At 46.5% G+C, this 20,117-nt stretch overlaps 2 protein-coding genes across 4 annotated transcripts in view; one reads left to right on the top strand and one right to left on the bottom strand.

Moving 5' to 3' along the window:
* Nucleotides 1–908: 908 nt before the first annotated feature.
* entpd3 (ectonucleoside triphosphate diphosphohydrolase 3) lies at nucleotides 909–16,146 on the top strand. The gene is made up of 10 exons (XM_079746756.1): nucleotides 909–1,129; nucleotides 5,727–5,867; nucleotides 7,257–7,374; nucleotides 7,989–8,148; nucleotides 8,459–8,618; nucleotides 9,579–9,806; nucleotides 11,175–11,438; nucleotides 12,697–12,807; nucleotides 13,530–13,667; nucleotides 15,050–16,146. Exons 2-10 carry the CDS (start codon nucleotides 5,733–5,735, stop codon nucleotides 15,236–15,238), a joined length of 1,503 nt encoding a protein of 500 aa, XP_079602882.1. The 5' UTR covers nucleotides 909–1,129; nucleotides 5,727–5,732; the 3' UTR covers nucleotides 15,239–16,146.
* Nucleotides 16,147–16,302: 156 nt separating this feature from the next.
* Nucleotides 16,303–20,117, bottom strand: part of LOC307082994 (RNA-binding motif, single-stranded-interacting protein 3-like) — a 126,090-nt gene continuing 122,275 nt past the window's right edge. For all 3 annotated transcript variants that reach the window (XM_079746763.1, XM_079746765.1, XM_079746764.1), the window contains exon 14: nucleotides 16,303–19,830. In XM_079746763.1, coding sequence (XP_079602889.1) covers nucleotides 19,827–19,830 — 4 coding nt within the window. In that variant the 3' untranslated portion in view covers nucleotides 16,303–19,826. The remainder of the gene's footprint in view (nucleotides 19,831–20,117) is intronic.

The following is a 20,117-nucleotide window of genomic DNA, read 5'->3' as shown; positions in this document are numbered from 1 at the left end:
TGTGTGTGTCAGTTCCTCTTCCACCTCTTCCTCTTCCACTATCATTTCCTCTTCCATCTCTGCTGAAAATGACTTAAAGTGATGTCTTCCTCACTTTAAGAGAGTGAGCAAGAAAGAGCTGGGAGAAGTATTTATCTTGGGATTCATTTTTTTTTTTACATCGTTCAAGTTATTTATTATCACTGGGAAAACAAAGACCCCGTTAGCTGTTGCAGCCGTTTATCAACGTGTCTCTTCACACTGTGTCAATATACTGAACACTAGTGGCTCAGGGTGCAAACCTCACTGGTTTGTACCCTAAGCTGACAGGAAGTAAACACCCCCGAGAAGAAAACAAAAAGCCTTTCGGATTTAAAGTCTTGGCATGGCTACAAAGACAATGGGGATGGCTTCAGAGGGGGACTATACAGAACCAACCAGGGGAAGAGGCCCGGGTTCCAGAATGGAAGAGGTAAGGAATTAAGTCAGCTGTGAAATGAGTTTGCATAACCCTTATCCCTAGCTCAGATGTAGTCATAGGAATGTACACAGTGTGTGCTTGTGTGGACATGCATTTGTGTGTGTGTGTGTGTGTGCATTCACATATCTGGCCATGCATGTGTGCGTGTGTGTGTGTGTGTGTGCGTTTGTGTGTGTGTGTGTGTGTGTGTGTGTGTGTGTGTGTGTGTGTGTGTATGTGTGTGCGTGCGTGCGTGCGTGTGTGTGCGTGCATGTGCGCTCATGCATGCATGTGTGTGTGTACGTGTGTTTGTGTGTACACACAGCCACGTGTATGCCTGGCACAATGTCCTCCCTCGGTGTAGGTGTGGCATTCGGTCGACCCTCCTCCTCCCTTCATCCACCCCTCCCTCCGTCACTCCCTCCTGTCCGTTTGGGGCGTGGAGGGGGGAAGGGAGGCAAGCCTAGTCTCCTCACAGGCAGATCAATGAGGAGCTACCAACCCTAGACCACTCACCAGTCTGCTCTCTCTCTCTCACTCTCTATCTCTCTCTCTCTCTCTCTCTCTCCCTCCCTGTCCCTGAACCTCTCTCCACCGCTCTCCCCTCTTCTCTTTCACGGCTCAACTTGGCCCGAGCGCAAACAACATTCTCCCTGTTCCCACCCCAGGCTGCAGAACCTGCTCCAGAAGGTGAGTGACGTCCCACCGCGATGGGGAGATATATCGTGGCTCCACGCAGGGCCGCTGCATGTGTTTACTTGTAGGTCGAGGATGATGTTTACCCAGGGCGTCGATCCACAGCATAGATTATAACTCCCTAACGAGTCCTCTCAGGCCCGCCACCTTGGCTCATGTTATGGAGACATCGCCGGGGGAGTCCCTTGACTACCTGACGCTTCAGAGGGGCTTGCTTTGTCGGGGTGACAGAGAGACACACACACACACACACACACACACACACACACACAAACACACACACGTGGACCGCCGTCGAACTCCTACTGCTGCTGTTGCAGTTTCTGTTGCAAGGCGTTCATGTGTACCAAGAACGACTGATCACCTGCCAGCCTTTGACGGTGTATTTGTAAAGTGTCGCTGCTGACCTTACTGTGATGTGCTGCATGCGTCTGTGCATGTGTGCCTGTGTTTGGTAATGGGAGGGTCCGTCTGTGCATGTTTGCCTGTGATTGCGTGCGTGTGTTTGTGTGTGTGTGTGAGTTTGTGTTTGGGTGTGACTGTGTGTCTGTACGTGTGTGTGTGTCGGTGTGGGTGAGTCTGAGTCTGAGTGTGTGTTTGTGTTTGTGTGTGTGTGTGTGTGTGTGTGTGTGAGTGTGTTTGTGAAAGTTTGTGTCTGTGCGTGTGTGTTTGTTTGGGGGTCAGTTTGTGGGTGTGAGTGTGTGTTTGTATGTATGGGTGTGAGTGTGCATGTGTTTGTGCGTGTGTGTGCATGCATGCGTGTGTTTGTGTGCGTTTGGTTCAGCCAAACATGGGCTGAAAGAAAGCTTGAAAGAGGGAGGGAGGAAGCAGGAACAGGCAAAGTAATGGCGAGAAGCAATCGGTGTGGTCGTAACAGCGTTAGCCATTAGGCAACCGGTGCAGGGCTGCGTTGTTTTACAAGAACCGGATCCTCTCTGAACCCTGCTCTTAAGGTATCCCAGCGCCTTCCACTTAACGTTCCTGCCGAGGAAAAGATGGTCCATCGGCCATTAGTTAACGTAGTTAACATACACTAGGAAACGTTAACCGTATCACCGCCAATTTCTGCATCCCTTCCACTGTTCCCTTTAGGATTGAGGTAATAATTATTTGATTCATCTTCAAAGCCAGGCAGGGGGTAGGGCCTCCCCGACACCTCAAGCTTTCATCCCGGTACCAGCCCGTACGCAGCCTAGCATCCTGTGGCCAGGATCCTCGTATCGTTTTGAAAGGCTCGGCTAAAAGACAAAGGAGACGAGCCTTCCTCCCCCTCGACCGCGGGCAGGCCAAGATAAGGCTAGCATAGTCGGTCGCCCGTTATCGTGTGGCTTAAGACCCATCTTGACACAATGCCTTTTAGTGTGGGATGTTTTTATTTAACTGCATTCTATCTGTGGTTTTAGGATTTACTGCTGTTTTTAGTGTATGTATATTATGTTTTTATTTGTGCTGTATTTTTAAGCAGTGCTTAACCTGCTTCTGACAGGTGCGATACAAATAATGTTTTTATGATTATTATTTAGTCTAAAGTCCGTCAGGAGACACATTGGCAGTGCTGTACTGCCATAGTTGTGTGGTATATTTGCAAGAGAGAGACAGAGAACAGCAGTGAGAGGATGTATCAGTGTACAAAACCACAAAACCTCAATGCTTCAATGTAAATGCAAGAAGACGTTCATGTTGTGACAGTTGGTAACACGGGGTGAGGTTTGGAAGGCATTTCTGCCACATCCTTTCGACAGAATCAAGTATGCAAGCATTCTTACTTCTTCTTAATTATTACGTTGTCTGTAGCCAAGCACGCGATTTCAAAATGAACCTGACTTTCATGTGCTGTTTGGACGTATGTTTGCACAGACATGTTTTTGTATGCCGATACATAAATATTTCTGTATGACTTTTTCGACATTTCAGTAAGTGACAGAACTTACTGAAAATCAAATCGGTGTAACAATGAATTACATCACATAACATTACATTACAATCACGTTGAACATAGAATTCTCCAATATGACCTCATCGTTGTAGGGCGTGATTTGAATTCCTGTCATACATTCCTTCACTCTCTCCCCTTCTTCGATGTCAGACGCCAACTACTGCGTACCCGGTCAGCGCGTTCAATCACATCGCATCGTGAGCTTTTGTCCGAGGATCCCTTTTTTCTCTCTCATAGTTGCTAGACATGTGTGTTTGATTGACAGCTGACATTGTAATAGCCTAATCACGTCATTTAACCTTTGGAGCCAGAGAGTGTTCAAGTCCCATTAGCCGGTGATTGGGGTTGGGCAGAAAAACAAAGGACCCACCACATTCATGCTCAAGAGATTAGCTCAGCATCTGTTGAAGACTTCAGGCAGATTGTATGCAAATCCTCAAGCCTCATAATAATCACTACCCTAACAGGACCAAATGACTTGACTGATGACAGATTAACATTTAAATAACACTAAAAGGACACATCACAAACGTCACCTGAGGACTAATCTGATAATTACATGTTGTTTTTTGTAATAGCTGTTATTATGTCTGTGATGAAAGGTGGCCATCACACTCTGTTGAAACTGCAGATGACCTTATGACCAAAATGGGAATAACAATGTTGTTACACTTTTTGTAGGTTTTGTGGTGTAAGACTGGTGTAAGGCCAGAAAGAAATGACCCAAATCACAATCGCATAACATCAGGTGTGTGGACAAACATCAGCCGCTGTTCGAAGGCCTGGCTGTTTTTCTGTTCCCCGGGAGATGATGTGAAGCAGATAGGTACACGGTTCTGAGATACTGGACACACGGACGTGTTGCCGTGGGAGATGAGTGGCAGGCTGGGGGTGGGATAACGACTGGAGCACAGCCCTCAAGTACGACCCTAAACCATCTCCCACCAGATGATTCTGCCGGCCATCATCAAGAGAAACAATCGACCAATCTCAGAGAAGGCTGGTGAAAGGATCAACACACAAAGCCTACACAAAACCGATGTTTTTACTGGAGAGGCTCATGTGATGATGAACTGGCTTCCAAATACACAGAGATTATACTGTAGTCATTTGGAGTTATACTGTGTATGTCATTGTCTGTAGAGAAAAAGCTGATACCACATGATTGAACGAAATCCGTTCAGACGCACGTGACACGCAAGCACTCTTGGTTGGTGTTTTAAACCATAATTGCCAACTAGTGCAAAGAGAATGAACACAGAAAACCACACGATTTGTTAATGCTAACTTCCTCCTACCAATATTTTCTTTGAAAAGTAGTCAACCACGCTAAACTCTGCAACATGTATGTTTACCCTTAATTGTAACGGATTGGTTGATCAATATAAAAAAGGATTTGCACATGAAACATGGAAAGTGAATGAAGTTGATGCAGCCTTGGCTTGTAGTAGTCAGTGCCGCAGTCATTCTCTGTAATTCCTCTACATTGGTACTCCTTCAGGAAAAGATAGACTCCAGCGATCGAGCAAATACTTAAGTCAGAGGGAAGATCCTTTTCTGCACGAGTCGTGTAAGGACAAGGGGTCCAGAGTCCAGACATATTGAAACCATTACATCATGGGGGTGTGTGGGGGGGGGGAGGTCACTGGGGTAGCATTTATCGTCCCGACATGAGGAGAAACATGTGTGGTGAAATCAGGACGCAGGCTGGGCTCGCGATTTGGCTGAGGTACCACTGGCGTGTGAAGCATACTTCCTGTTACAGAAAGGAGGAGACGCTCGCACTATTCAAACCGGAGCGGAAACGCAGTGGTTTTAAGCAGCACGCACACGTCCTAAATAACAGATGATAATAAAGAATAAATTCTGTAATGATAGAATACAAAATTAAGTAAAGGGTTAGGTTCAGAATTCCTGTATTTTCGTATATGAACAGAATATTTATTTTAATAATAGGCCTATATGATATTTTGAGGATGGGTTATCATTGTCAATATTATTATTTAGATATTAAAGTGCAGTATGTTAATTGAGTGATTAAAGCAGGAAAGACGTTCGGCATTGTAAAACTTCTTCTTCAACCTCCCTCTTGAATACCTCTCGGACCCTGAGGGCTTTGTCAGATTGTATGTCTTCATACAGCTTGGCCTGAGAAAACTCCCATCACGCAATTCGCCACCTCCCACAGTTGTCACCTGAAACCCATATGTCTAAACCGGTGTTTGCTCTCCTATTGACTTTTAAAATGTAATCCTTTGTTGACCCTTAAAAGGCCACCTCCAGCTATAGACAGGAGAGCAAACATGAGGTAACCAGCTGTTTGTCACCTTACAGGAAACAAGACATAAACCAGCGGTTTGTCACCTTGTGTTTTTCTAATCTTAACTTCAACCTCAACGTTTGGCTTGCCAACGGAATGAACTGGGCACAGATTAAATGGGGGTAAAGGGGGGTAGGGTATACAGAGTCGAGAGGCAAACTCTGAGTCAAGTGAGTCTTTTGAGTCTTTTGCGGAAGGTTTGATTCATGAATTGCAAAAGGGGTGATTCTGGTGACGTTTGAGGATAAATCGCTAGGCAACGTGGAGCTCTTCATGACTACTCACTGCAGCGCACGCGATCAGGCTGGTTTTCTGACTGGGTTTCTCCTCTGCAGCGGGCCATGGCCTCCAAGAGGAAAACAGGCTGCCAGTGCCGTACGTTCTGGGTGGCGGTGCTGCTGCTGGCCAGCATCTCGGCCATTATCACCATCGCCGTCATCCAGAGACACTGGAGGGTGCAGGAGTACGGTCTGGAGGTACGCATTCCCCCGTGCACACACTCACACACATAAACAAACACACACATGCACTCACATACCCATAGGCACACACCCAGTGTGTGTGTGTGTGTGTGTGTGTGTGTGTGTGTGTGTCCATGTATGTGTCCGCGTCCACATGTCTGTGTTGTGTGTGTTTGTTTCTATGTGTGTGTGTCTGCGTGTCCATTTGTGTGTGTGTGTCTGTGTATGTGCCCGCGTGTGCGTGTCCTTGTGTGTGTGTGTGTGTGTGTGTGTGTGTGTGTGTGTGTGTGGGCCTGTCAGCTATGCAGGAAGTCAATAGCGGGGTCAGGCGGAGGAGTCCAGAGGGCAATCAGCTTGACTTCCTGTCTTGCTGAGATAATGTACAGCGTAAACAGACGGCCGGCAGCAGGGCAGAGGAGAGCTGGAGAGAGAGCGGGGGGAGGAGCCTGCTGCATTCTGGGAACGTTTGCTATCCCACTATAATGCTCTCTCCTACTGTGGTGGTGGTGTTGTTGGTGGTGCTGGTGGTGGTGGATGGCACTCAGTAAGCCTTAAAGGGGGTGATATTGTGCCACCAGGTATGAGTGGGATGAGCCGTTACAAGCCATTTGAAAATCAGCCTTTTCCTGTGTTTACAACCACAAGTGAGGCGCGTCCACCTAGATGTAGGATGAATAGATGAGCCTCGTTTTCAGCGGCCCACTGGGTAGGCCGGTAGACTGATCTATCCAGCAGACATCTAGGCGGACACTCCCACACAGGGAAATGCAGATTTTCAAACGGCTTGTCACGCTCACACCGGGCGACATAAAATCACCCCTTTTACTCTTTGACAGTTGAAACATAAATCAACCTTCATGCGGGTGGTTCACCGAACCACCTGGCGGACCACCGTGGGGAATGCTGCAGGAGTTTGGCAACAGCGCAGTTTCTTCGTCTTGTGTCTCAATGCACTTTTATGTGATGCTCCCCTTTCTGTCCGTCTGTCTCCCCCTCTGAATAAGTCCATGTCTCTGTCCGAGTGGATTTGAGACATGAGCACTAACGTCCTGATCCCCCATCTACAAATCAGTGGCTCCGCCCCTCTCCTCTTCCCAGCCATCGCTGAAAGCACACTTTACTAAAATGGCGTTCAGCACCCAACTGTCCTCACCTCGAAGTCCCTCTTTGTTCCCCTTCATTCATATTTAAATCCTTTACTGTGACATTTTTAATTAATTTTATAATGATCTTAGCATAATTAATTAAATTAATTTCGTTTTAATTGGATTGGTGTATTTCACCTTGTTGTAAAGCGTCTCAAAGAGTGTGTAGGAAAGCGCTTTAAAATAATGTAACGTATGACGTTTTGGTATTCGTATTGGCGGAGTATTCTCGACTAACAGCTACTGCCTCCCCGGTCAGTACGGCATCGTGGTGGACTCTGGCTCCTCTCGCTCCACCGTGTACCTCTACCAGTGGCCCGGAGAGAAGAAGAACGAGACTGGCGTGGTGTCCGAGGTGCTCAACTGTAAAGTGGCCGGTGAGTTGATTTAGATAGATAGGTACGTTTATACACAACGCCATCATTGACCCGCTTCTCCCGTTACCCCATGGAGTGTTTGTATGGATTCACCTGCACCGTTGCTGTCTGCAACACAAGGCCCTTTGCAAAGCAATACCTTCAATACATACAGTAGGTATTTTATCTTAATACCACTGTTCCCTGCCATGGGCTTTGGGTTGGCAGGATGTCAGATCTGATACTGTGGGGGTGGAAGATAAAGCCTTTAAGGCGGTAATCTTGCACATCAGATTGTAGATTAATGATCTACAATCAGACTGAAATCTGAGGGAAAGACGAAGCTCATATCCGTGTCTCACTTTCGTTCTTGTGTTGGAATATCTCCAAACAGGAAACTAGGTATAACCCCCCCCTAGCAGGGTTCCTGCCCAGCCTCTGTGCCGACTCCCCCCCCCCCCCCTCCCCTCCCCAGACCTTCTGCTAGAACACACTGGGACTGCCGGATAATCCCAGATCATCATGGCTGTAATATGGACAAAGATACAAATTGTAGCATGTTTAGAAAGAGCGAAAAAATAAGAAAGTGTCCCGGGGTGTCGAACGTTGACGGGAGCTTGTCTTCGCGTCGCCAGGCAACGGCATCTCCGACATGTTGGTGGACGCGGAGAAGGACAATAAGACGTGGGAGTCCTTCACGGGCTGCATGCAGCAGGTCACAAAAGAAATCCCAGTGGAGAAACGCCAGAAAACCCCCCTGTACCTGGGGGCCACCGCCGGCATGAGGATGCTGAAGTAACATAACCTATTTTTCATTATTGTTATTAAAAAATAAAATCGAAACTAGCGTAATTTAGTCAGAATATGTGTTGGTTCATGAGACCATTCATCTATGCATCTATTGATCATCCGAAAAAATGAACACTTTTACTATAAGCACTATCGAATGTATGTATTCATCGTTTTCTATTTCGATAGAGGCTGCTCTGCTCTAGGACATGCTGACGTTAACTAGCATAAAGCCTCCAACAGCCTTTTACAATCGCTCACATGAACCCCTGACCGTGTCTCTAACCCCGTGTCCCTTTCTGATCCAACCCCTAAGTCAAGTGGACCAGAACCGATCGGACGAGGTCATCATCAGCCTCAAACAGTACCTCAAGGCCCTGCCCTTCGCGTTCAAGGACGCCACCATCCTGACCGGACAGCAGGAGGGTCTCTACGGCTGGGTCACAGTCAACTACCTCATGGGCAACTTTGAGGAGGTACGGTCATGGCCCAGACATGGGGGCCCATGAAAACCACTGCATTTGCTTGATTCACCGATGCATGGATTTCCAGAGGCCTTAGCCATTAATCACATGACAGAACAGTAATATTACATCAACATTGATGATGATGATAGTGTGACGGTCAGGGTGTGTTTTAATTGTGCGAACTTGAGGTATTCTCTTAAACCTAGAATCGTTCTGACTCTTGAGATTTGCCTGAATGAGATTTGGCCCCAAAAATGCCATTTCCATTTTCAGGCCAACATCCAGACCAAAAAGGTGCGGCCTTCTCTAGTTTAAACCTATTCTATGCAGGTTTTCGCAATAGCAGAAACTTTAATCTTTTTTGTGTGGGCGGGTCGCTAGAATCTCGAAGACTTTTATGAAGCGTTTTATCCTCGAGAAACGTTGCACTTCAGAATTTGTCTCAATGCAGTTAACAGCTGAGGCAGAAAACATACGCTACAAAACCTTTCCCAGTAAAAGTACAGGACTGGTTACTAGAACTGGAAGCAGTTTTGCCAGTAAGGTACTGTTTATTTACAGTATTCTTACTGTATCATATCAATACAGTAGATTAGTGCTCATCAAAGTATTACAGTGTACATAACGCCGCTTTAAAGGGGACATATCATACCACCAGGTGTGAGTGTGATTAGCCATTACAAGTCGTTTTCGAAATGTGCAGCATTGTGACATCACAGGTGGGCGTGTCCACCTAGATGTGTGACGGATAGATGAGCAGTGTTTGCTAGTCTACTGGGTAGGCTGGTAGACTGGTCTATCCAGCACACATCTAGATGGCCACGGCCACCTGTGTTGTCACAATGCTGCACATTTTCAAACCTGCTTGTGATGGCTAATCACACTCACACCTGGTGGTATGAGATGTCCCCTTTAACGTGGGGCTCTCCGTGGTGACCAGCTAGAGTCTCCCCCTCCTGCCCCCCACAGAAGACCCTGTTGAGCTCTCTGTTGTATGCCGGGGGGGCCAGCACCGTGGGGTCCATGGACCTGGGCGGGGCCTCCACCCAGCTCGCCTTCCAGGTGGACGAGGAGCTGAAGGGGGAGGACTTCCTGGCCGTCCGACTGTACGGCTACGACTACAACGTGTACACACACAGCTACCTCTGCTACGGCAAGAACGAGATAGAGAAGCAGGTCCTCGACCGGATAATCAAGGTACGGCGGGTCTCCAACTCAACGCCACTTGACCCACGGCTGTTTGTCGTTGGCTGATTTATAGTGTGTGTGTGTGTGTGTGTGTGTGTGTGTGTGTGTGTGTGTGTGTGTGTGTGTGTGCGTGTACGCGCGTGTGTACGTACGTACGTACGTGTCTGTGTGTATCTTCGGTACGTGTGTGGGTGTGCGTGTGCGTGTGTGTGTGTGTGCGAGCGCACTCGTGACTATAGAGATGCGTAGGGCATCTCTGCATTTAATACTACATGACCATAAAATAAATCAACTTTATGGTAATAGATTTTTGCCTGCACTTTGTTAAAGTCATTGTATGGAAAGTGTGAATAAGTGTGACGGATGTTTAGGCCGTGGGACCGGAGGGCCACGTCTCCGCTCGCTTTGTGGAGACAACTCAGATGCATTAAGGGACGGTTAAGATCCCATGAGCACAACAAGGGGGGGTCTTTTCAGAGGGTAAATGGCCAAGAACGGTCCGGAATGATGCATGATGGCCGCCAGAGGTATTGATCAGGGTGTGAATGCTGTGGAGACTGTCTGGGTGGGAAAAATGCATTATATGGAGGGAGGGGGATTTTAAACAAACATCAAGTTTGATACTTGATATGGTAGAGGGAGCAATACTATGAAGGCCGGGTCAAACTCTGCTGGCTCAGCAGGTCCTAAGTGCCTGAGCGCGACTTCAAGAGGCCCTGTTAATGTTAGGGTATAATCCACCCCAGAGCTTTCTGCTTACATAAACATATTGTTGTTTGATAGGAGGGGCGGGGTGTTTGTGGTTAAAAGTAAAAAGCATGAAATAACTTGTGTATGCGGGTTAAAAGGCACTGCTTCGCCGGTCATCCTCCCTTTGTTATTAGGATGTCTCGTCTCCTTAAAGGAGAATACTGGTCGGGGTTATCAAACCATGGCTACTCTGTCTTCTGGCCTCAATAACACAACCAACAACCGGCTCCCAGTATCATTTGGCAAAATTACGTACACGTACCGATTCCGCTGCATAGCCTTTAGCGTGTGCCACAAATGCACAAATCATCTTCTGTAAGAAATGTGTGTCGGCCGGTACAGAGTTTGTGGAGCACAAACTGTTGAATTACCATATAAGAACTTCTACTATACCATTGCTGTCATAAATACACTCTTATCATGTCAAAGACCAAAATGCTACATTGCCAGTATTTACATTTGTGGCAGGCGCACAGGAAACTGTTCCTCAGGCAGAATGGGCTCCACAAACCCATCTTCGCAAATGACACATCACGGCTGTTCTGGTGAAGCCAGGAGAGTCGTACGGTCTGACCCAACGACCTGCGGCCCCCTAACCCAGTGGCTCCTCCCCTCACGTCGTCCTAGGCCTCGCCGGACCCCACCTACGTCCAGAACCCCTGCTACCAGGAGGGCTACAACTCGACCGTCCAGGCCTCCACCATCTACAACTCTCCCTGCACCCGGACGCCCGACAACTTTGACCCCGACCAGAAGATCGTCTTCGTGGGGAAGCCCGACTCAGACAGGTGCCGGACGCTGGTCCGCCAGCTGTTCGACTTCACCAACTGCACGGCACAGGGTTGCTCCTTCAACGGGGTCCGGCAGCCCCCGGTCCAAGGGAAATTCATGGTGGGTAGAGAACACGCTCACAGGCGCACACACACACACACACACACACACACACACACACACACAGTCACACGAACGCAGGCACACGAACGCAGGCACACACACACAGGGACAAGAACAGACATATGGGAACACACACACACACACACACACACACACACACACACACACACACACACACACACACACACACACACACACACACACACACACACACACACGCACGCACGCACACAGGCACACGAACGCAGGCACACACAAACAGGGACAAGAACAGACATATGGGAACACACACACACACACACACACACACACACACACACACACACACACACACACACGTGCCAGACCTACCGCACTCGTTATTATCCGGGTAGCCAGCACGCAACCTAACGTCTGTCCCTATGGTGCGCTGAACTCGAGGTATGTTCCTAACCTTTCCCCGGGTGAGTGTGATCTTACCTATGTAGGGGGTCAGGTGACAGGTACTCACCGCAGGTCCACAGCCACCGTAGGCGAACAGCTCCGTGTCATGCCGCAGCGGCACCTCGTCTCCAGGTGACCAGCCCGCGCTTTGTATCCAGTCGTGCAGTCCCCAGTGTATTTCCAACCAAAAAGTTTTCCTATGGAAGTCTTTTGACGGAAAGGTGTGTCCTTCTTGTTAGGTCCTATATCCGAGTCGCGCCTGCAGAGAACCAACTCCAGAGACTCTCTCCTCAACCTCACAACCTGAGACTCCCCTGCAGCCTCAGCTGTTGCTATTTAGCGCTAATGACCGCCTTAACACCGCCCCCACATCTACATTTACATTTAGGGCATTTAGCAGACGCTTTTATCCAAAGCGACTTACAATAAGTACATTTGTCATAAGAAGTGAAACAATATATCGCTGTCGGAGGAGTAAAGATGTTCATAGAACCAAGTGCAAGTACAATCGCTAGGCTAACCCATTCCCCGTGTACAGCAGTGATAGCAGCTACTGCAGGTGCTACACAATAAAGTACTAGGAATAAGTACAACGTACATTAAGTGCGTACAATAAGTGCGTACATTAAGTGCCAGGACGTACAACATACAATGTTGGGCGGAAGGGAACTGGATGGCTATGCCGAGTACTGATATCATCAGTACTGACCCTAACCACAAGTACTCTAACGCTAACCCAATTCCTCATATCATAACACCCACCCACACATTCATAGCATGCGGAGGATGACCTCTGACCCCCTGTGACCTGGTGATAACCCTGTGCCCCCAGGCCTACGCCGGGTTCTTCTTCACCGCCAAGGCGCTGCGTCTGAACGGGACCTCGGAGCTGGACGTGTTCAACAGCACCATGAGGGAGTTCTGCCACACCAATATGACGCTGGTGAGTGGGCTCAGTCAGCGCCGACCGCTCTGAGGGCGGAGGTGGGTGGTGGCAGTAGAACCGGGGGTTGTTGGACAAAAGGTGGTGTAAACAGCGGACCTCGATTCGTATTCATGTTTTTCCGTTGATGTGAGTCAGTGCTATGTATTAGAAGCTATAGCTGCTCAAATATTTACATCAGGTCAAGTTCCTTTGCTTACCTAGTTCTGGTTTAGTTTAAGTTATGTTTTCACACAAAATGCTTCTTGAAAGAAGTTTATTAAAGCTAGGTTAAGAAATTTCCTTTACATCCCGACAATCAATAAATAAAAAAACGACAAAATTCCGGTATCTCAGGTCATAATTGGACCGGCTTAGTTCAGTCTACCTGTCTGTCTACCGACCAACCCAGCTACCTGTGTGCCCACTGCGCAAGGCTAGCATCTTCAACAAGCCTAGACAGACCTGCCGCTAATGCTAGCTAGGAGGTCATGTGCCTGTGGGGGGAGGCCTGAGGGGGAGGGGCGGGATTTATCCGATTGGATACTGTCAAAACCTACCTTACTCTGGCTGGACCCTCCAAAACACCTACACAAGCTTTAACCGTTTTGGCTTCACGAAAACGAGTGTGTTGTTTTATCGTGAATAATCCTGTGTTAGTTCACAGGTTTTCTGAACGTGTCAAGCTGTTAATTGTGTCATTGTTTGTGTGCGTTGTGTCTGTTTTGTGCCGGGTCGTTCAGCTGAAGATCAAGAGGCCGAATATCTCGGAGAGGTACCTCATCACGTACTGCTACTCGGCGCACTACGTCTTCACCCTGCTGGTCGACGGATACAAGTTTGACCCGGACACCTGGAAGAACATCGCCTTCGAAAAAGAGGTAGGAAACGCACAGAACATGACGTCACCTCCCGAAAACACCACCAGCGAGGAGGGAAGGAATAATGGATGATTAAGACGGAGAGTAGGAGATTCACATTTTCATTTAGGGCATTTAGCAGACGCTTTTATCCAAAGCAACCATTCATACACACATTCACTCACCGACAGCGGAGTCGACCACGCAAAGCGACAGCCAGTTCGTCAGGAGTCGTGCTCAGGGATACCTCGACGCTAGGAGGAGCCAGGGATCGAACTAGCAACCTTCCGGTTACAAGTCAACCCGCTCTGGTCGTATTATTAGCGTAAACATACGTTTTGTGGCCTCATTAGAAGTTAGCCTCAATGGTTGGTTTGGTTGAGATGGTAGCAGGGTCCTCAGGGTCCTCCGAGTGTGGGGGCCCATCCTAATGATGGATGTCCCCCACACCCGTTCCGCTGTCAAGCACACAAGTGGAGCTGAGGAGAACGCACAAAAAAAGACAAGTGGACCAGTTATTCCTCTTTCTGGGGCCCCGGGGGTATGGAACGGCTTCAACAAAGGAGGCCCCTCAGACGTTATGAGTCATGACCGAAGGGAGCGTCCTCTTATATCACACAAAGCACGCAACCAGGGGCCGCAGTCTGCGCCTCAACCTCAATGTTTCCGCATAATTTGTGGTTCTTGTTCTGAGTTTATTAAAAGAAAATTGGTTTAATCGCTGGGAAACAAGGGATTCCCCCTCCCCAGTCTCGTGATGAAGAGACATCGCTGCTGCTTGTGCTCTTTCATGTCCTGGAATGTGAATAATAACAGCTGGTCGTCCGTCTGAGGCGGAGGGAAAAGCCAGACGGAAGGCCTGCTCTGTTTATTCACTGAAGTGACTCAGTGAGTCGTATTCCACACTGTACGATGAGCTCACTCTATCATCAGCGCTGTGTGTGTGGGCGTTGAGTCTTTCTTCGTGAAGCTGATAATAGCGAGATTAACATGCAGATATGAGCGTTGGTTTGTGGCTTGAGTGGTTTGTGCGTCTTTGTTGTTATGATCTGCTCGAAGCTTCTATTCGACCGTCTAATTTACAGCCACCAAGGAAAACAAGCAATCGTCACGGAATCATAACCAAAGAACACTTTTTTCATGCACTCAACACATCCGACCCGAAGTGCAATGTAGCTCAACCCAAACCGCCACTGCCCCTTGGCCATGAGAAGCTGTTAGATGAGCAACGTTTGCTAGAGTCCACTAGGTAGGCTGGTAGACTGATCTATCCAGCACAGATCTAGGTGGACACGCCCACTAGTGATGTCATATGGGCCCGATTTTCGAAATGGCTTGTGACGGCTAATCACACTCACACCTGGTGGTGTAATATGCCCCCTGTAACGGCCTCTCTTGTGCAGGTGGAGGGCACCAGCCTGGGCTGGAGCCTGGGCTTCATGCTGTCCATGTCCAACATGATCCCCTCGGACTCCAAGGAGATCCTGCCCATGGCCAACCCCGTCTTCGCAGGCCTCATCTTCCTCTTCTCGGCCCTGATGATCATCACCGTGGTCTTCCTCTTCATCATGCTCATCCGCACATGCTACTGACCACACACACGCACGCACACGCGCACGCACGCACACACACACACACCTATCCCTGATCCAGAACCCTCACCCACTAACTCAGGCATGACATGGACAGAAAGAATGGTCACCCCCCCCCCCCCCCCCCCCTCCTGTCCTATAGACAGACAGCAATGCTGGTTGTGTTACAGAAGCATGTGGTAAATACTACTTACTTATGGTGACTGTATGTTTATTATTGTGTTCAACACATCGAGATGTATAATTGAGTCAAGGCTTGGAATGAAATGCTTATCTGCAAAGGAAAGGAAACAGTTGACAAGAATGAGTCTTTTAGTCAGACTTTAATGTCTTAGCTTCGTGTTTGATTGCTCTTGCCTGGAATACGGAATTTAAGAGAATGCGTTGTTCCACAGAGAAGAAGAGGCACCACACTTGACATCGGAGACAAGATGATGCCAGTGGTTCAGTATGTGATTGATCACTCCTTAATGGTTTGTAGCATGTACAGTTAGCTTGCGCTTTTGGGAGATGGAGTTGTTTTGAAGGCACGTGCACACGTACGTGCACACGTACACGCACACACATACACACACACACACACACACACAAACATATACACACATACACACACACACGAGTGCACTAAAAGTCTTTGTTTGTATATATTTTCCTCATTATATTTACTTAGAGGAATGTTGTTTCATTATGTCCCTTTTTCAATGTGTGTAGACAATATTATTTCAGTACATGACAATCCATCTGCAAAAACGACAATACCATCAGAAAAACAATATGCCACTTCTAGTGAGCAGCACTTATATTTATAGAGCAAAATTTGTTCAAAATTACAATCCTTGTGTGTGTTCTTTTGATTATTTGAAAGAAGTTTGTTTTGTGGATATGGAGATTAAATGAAGACAACTGTATCTGCTCTGCTGTTACAGTGATTATATATTTTATAAAATAGGATAAAATATAGATGATGAGGTTAAAGGGGATATTTTATACCACCAGGTGTGAGTGTGATTAGCCTTACAAGCCGTTTCGAAAATCTGCCCCATATGACATGACTAGTGGGCGTGTCCACCTAGAGCTGCGCTGGATAGATGAGCAACGTTTACTTCAGTCAACGGGGTAGGCTGGTGGACTGATCTATCCAGCACAGATCTAGGCGGACACGCCCACTAGTGATGTCATATGGGGCAGATTTTCGAAACGGCTTGTCAGGCTAATCACACTCACACCTGGTGGTATAATATGTCCCCTTTAAGAGTTTAGGCCAATTGTCTACTTTATACAGGATTGATTACTTTATTCATACGACCAAAATTTAAAGTTTGATCGAATTTGAAAAGAACGATAAAGATTTCGGAGGATATGAAGCATTCTGATCAACTATATGTGCAATGTTGTGACTCAGATACAGCACACACTCCAATGCATATCTCAGTTGCAAAACATTTTTTAAATATGAATTAACAGACAAAAAAAATAAATACAAATAATAAACTGAACTCAAATGCAAGAACTAAATCTTGAGCATATTTATTATGCAAATGTTTGAATTGATATAAACTTAGATGGAGAATGCATGGTGCGGCTGATTTGGTAGTTGTTATTAGGCATCGCTTAGGAATCATTATGAAACGGATGGTTCTTGAAGATGTTGTTTGGCTTGTACATGTTCTATGTTATATAACAGGTACTGTGTATTGTGTTTTCATTTTGCTTTTCACTTCACTTTAGCTCAATGAGAAGAGAGCTTTAAGAAAGATATCAGCAATACACTTTTGCACCCACCAATTCTTAATACCAGACTTCATTCGTGATTTGATTGACCTGTGATCGGTTTTTATGATTGTTTAATACAGTGACCTCTAGTGGTAAGTCGGCAAAACGCAGAACAAAAACACCCAGACCGGTGTGCTTTTAAACCTTTTTTTATTGAAAGACTTAAAAAAAAAAGAAACAAGTGACAAACAAACTACAGCAACATCCACTTGTTCTACAGACACTCTCAGAATCACAATTTGAAAGACATGGGAGGCATATGACCGAAGCAAATAAAAAAATATCATCAAAGTATTTCTGTGGCAACTTTTTTTTTTAAGAGCTGTACAAAAGGTTCTCATAAATACTCCTCTACTTTTTTTTCCCCCAGCTTATCTTTAACTCGTTAACCTTTCCTTGTCAGTCAATAATTTATCCCCCAGAAGGGTTCCACTGCTCCTGCATGATTTTGGTTGAACTGTGTTATGCATTCCCTTTTTCTCGTGATACCTTTCCTGTCATTTGATAAGGGCCAATGGGACAGGTGGTAGGGTCCCGATGTGGGCATGGCCGAGCAGACAATCAGGTCTCTGTTTCAACTGCCCAAAAGACAAGCCCTAGAACACTTGAACCTTCAGGTAAGGATGTTATGTCACCACCCCACAGCCAGCCATGTACAGCCATGTGTGATGATATACAAACATGATGTCATCCATGAATCAATGTACACGGACCATGCTTCACACGAGAGGTCATGGTCAAACAATGTGTTGGCTTTTTGTGTGCAATTTCAATATTTCTGAAGAGACATCACCTAAGCATTTGTGTGTGTGTGTTTAAGTGATGGGGGAATCCTCTCTTCTACGTGAAACAGTTCTCACACCCCTCATCTATCGGCCTCCCTAGACTGAATCACGTTAATAGCAGCGTGGACAACAGTAAAAACAACTAAAGAAATAAATCTGAAGAAAAGGAAGAAAGAAGAAGCAAAACAAAGATAAAAATACGTTTTTCTGCCTATCCTTGATTTTGTTATATCACACAAGACAATGCCATAAAAAAAATAAAAATAAAGGGTGCAAAACAAGATATTTGAAGAGAATCTCTTGCAGGCAGCTTCCAATGAAATTAGGAGGACAGGGCGTATCTGATGGTGTGAAATTGTCAAGACGTATACAAGAGATCCAATTATTCAGATGTGCTGCTCTGCTAAATCTGCATTTTTTAGAGGCAGAATTTGTGACTTCAAACAAAATCAATTGAACTTTGACTTTTATACTCAAATACATACGCCACATACATATGCCATTAAATAATATATTAATTTCAGTAATTGCTCACAGGGTAAAACCGTGCTTTACGTTTTGACATGGGGCCTGTTCTCTTTAGTGTGTGTATAGAGCGCCTGTCTGGAGGGACACATGGACGGTCCACTTCTACAGTGGTCTCTATGCTGGTGCGTTCCCGCCATGGGACATACCGATCAGGGGCTGTGGCCTACGATCAGTCGGTCAACAGTAAGTGGTGTCAGTGGGTAGGCAGTCACACAGTTCTGGATTAAGCACATCAATCTGAACGAAGCTCGCTTTTTTTGGCCACCCCACCCCGATAGATTCAAAAGAAACACGTTTCTTGCTGAAGAGCACCTGTGGTTCGTTTGGCCACCCGGACACGAGGCTATGGAATAACGTTGCCAAGGAAACGTCGCCGGGTGGGCGCAGCAGCACAGCATGGGGTGTCTAAGTTGGTACGGTATACATCTGGTTGAAGCCCATCGTGAGGGGCGTTCTCTGTCGCCATTCAAAACACAAAACATGCCAATAACATGACTATATCAGGTCTTGTTGTCATGTTGGAGTCATTGACAGTCTCACGTTTCGCTGGCTGAAAAGAAATCGACCAAAAAAGTGTTTTTCCTTGATCTTTGGTATAAAACACGTCACATATATCTTGTTTGACTGTTCCCCTACAAGGATTGCCCTCGGACATATCCGCTCGTTTTGAAACCATTTTGACTGCCCCATTCAAAAGTAAAACTATAAAAACACCAATGCGATGATCAAACCAGCTGAGCTGCATTTCACTGAGGCAGGAGTCTCCCCTGACATGTCTTTCCGAGCTCTCATAGTGTACTGTACAACATATTTTTTTTTCTTTGCCTCATACAAATAGAGCCTTTTCCTGTACAGTTTTGTTTTTCACCTCTGTGGCTTAACTCTTTCTTTCTGGTTTTGAACAAATTTCAACCAGTTTGACTTTTTTCCCCTGTCCCCAATTCCACGAAAATTAAGGCAATAAAGATTTAACATTTAGATTCTATAAAACAACAAATAACCCCCAAAAAAGGTGTAAATGATGTAGCTGAATATCAAAGGAAGACTTTTTTTTTCTCTCTAGACTTTACTTGACTGTTTTGTAATTTTAAAAAAGTCTGAATCTACCTGCACATTCAAATGTTAGCTTTTTTTTTTACTTCCTGTACAGCTTGTCAGTCTGTTCCCTCTCATTTCCTGTCCCCCATCGGAGGTCAAGTCGGGTCTCAAATTGAGAAAACAAAAGTTGCACAACAACCCCGAGCCCCAAAAAATCTTTAATTTTCATGATGTTTTGTCCTCAGAGTTCAGTGTCCCATGGATGGGTTTTATTTGTATTTTTTTTTCTTTTTATTTATTCATAGATTTTTATTTGTATTTTTCTTCGATGACTGTGCAAAGTGGAAGCATTCCGTTCCATAGTGTTGTCCGTCCGTCTTTCCTGTTAGTTTTCTGCTCTGTAACCGGAGCAGAGTCCTTCTCTCACGGCAATGCTGTGTTGGGGGTTCCTACTGGCCTTCGGTTTACCTAAACACAGTCCAGAGAGGAGATCAACGCAGAACAAGGAGACAGCGGCGGGTTAAGGCTGACGCAGAAACCAACGCGTGTCCAAGAAAACAAAGTGGTAAATAGTTGTTATTTTATATATTGAAGGGGTCGTATTGTGCCACCAGGTGGGAGAGTGATAAGCCGTTACAAGCTGCTGGAAAATCTGCCTTTTCCTGTGTTTTTGGGGTCATCACAAGTGGGAGTGTCCACCTAGATGCATGCAAGATAGATCAGCCTACCAGCCTACCCAGTGGACCTGAGCAAAT

This window comes from Pollachius pollachius, assembly GCF_949987615.1.
Source record: "Pollachius pollachius genome assembly, chromosome: 1".
Classification (NCBI taxonomy): Eukaryota; Metazoa; Chordata; class Actinopteri; order Gadiformes; family Gadidae; genus Pollachius; species Pollachius pollachius.
Note: the sequence above shows the minus strand (reverse complement) of the source record. Positions and strands in the feature narration are given on the sequence as shown.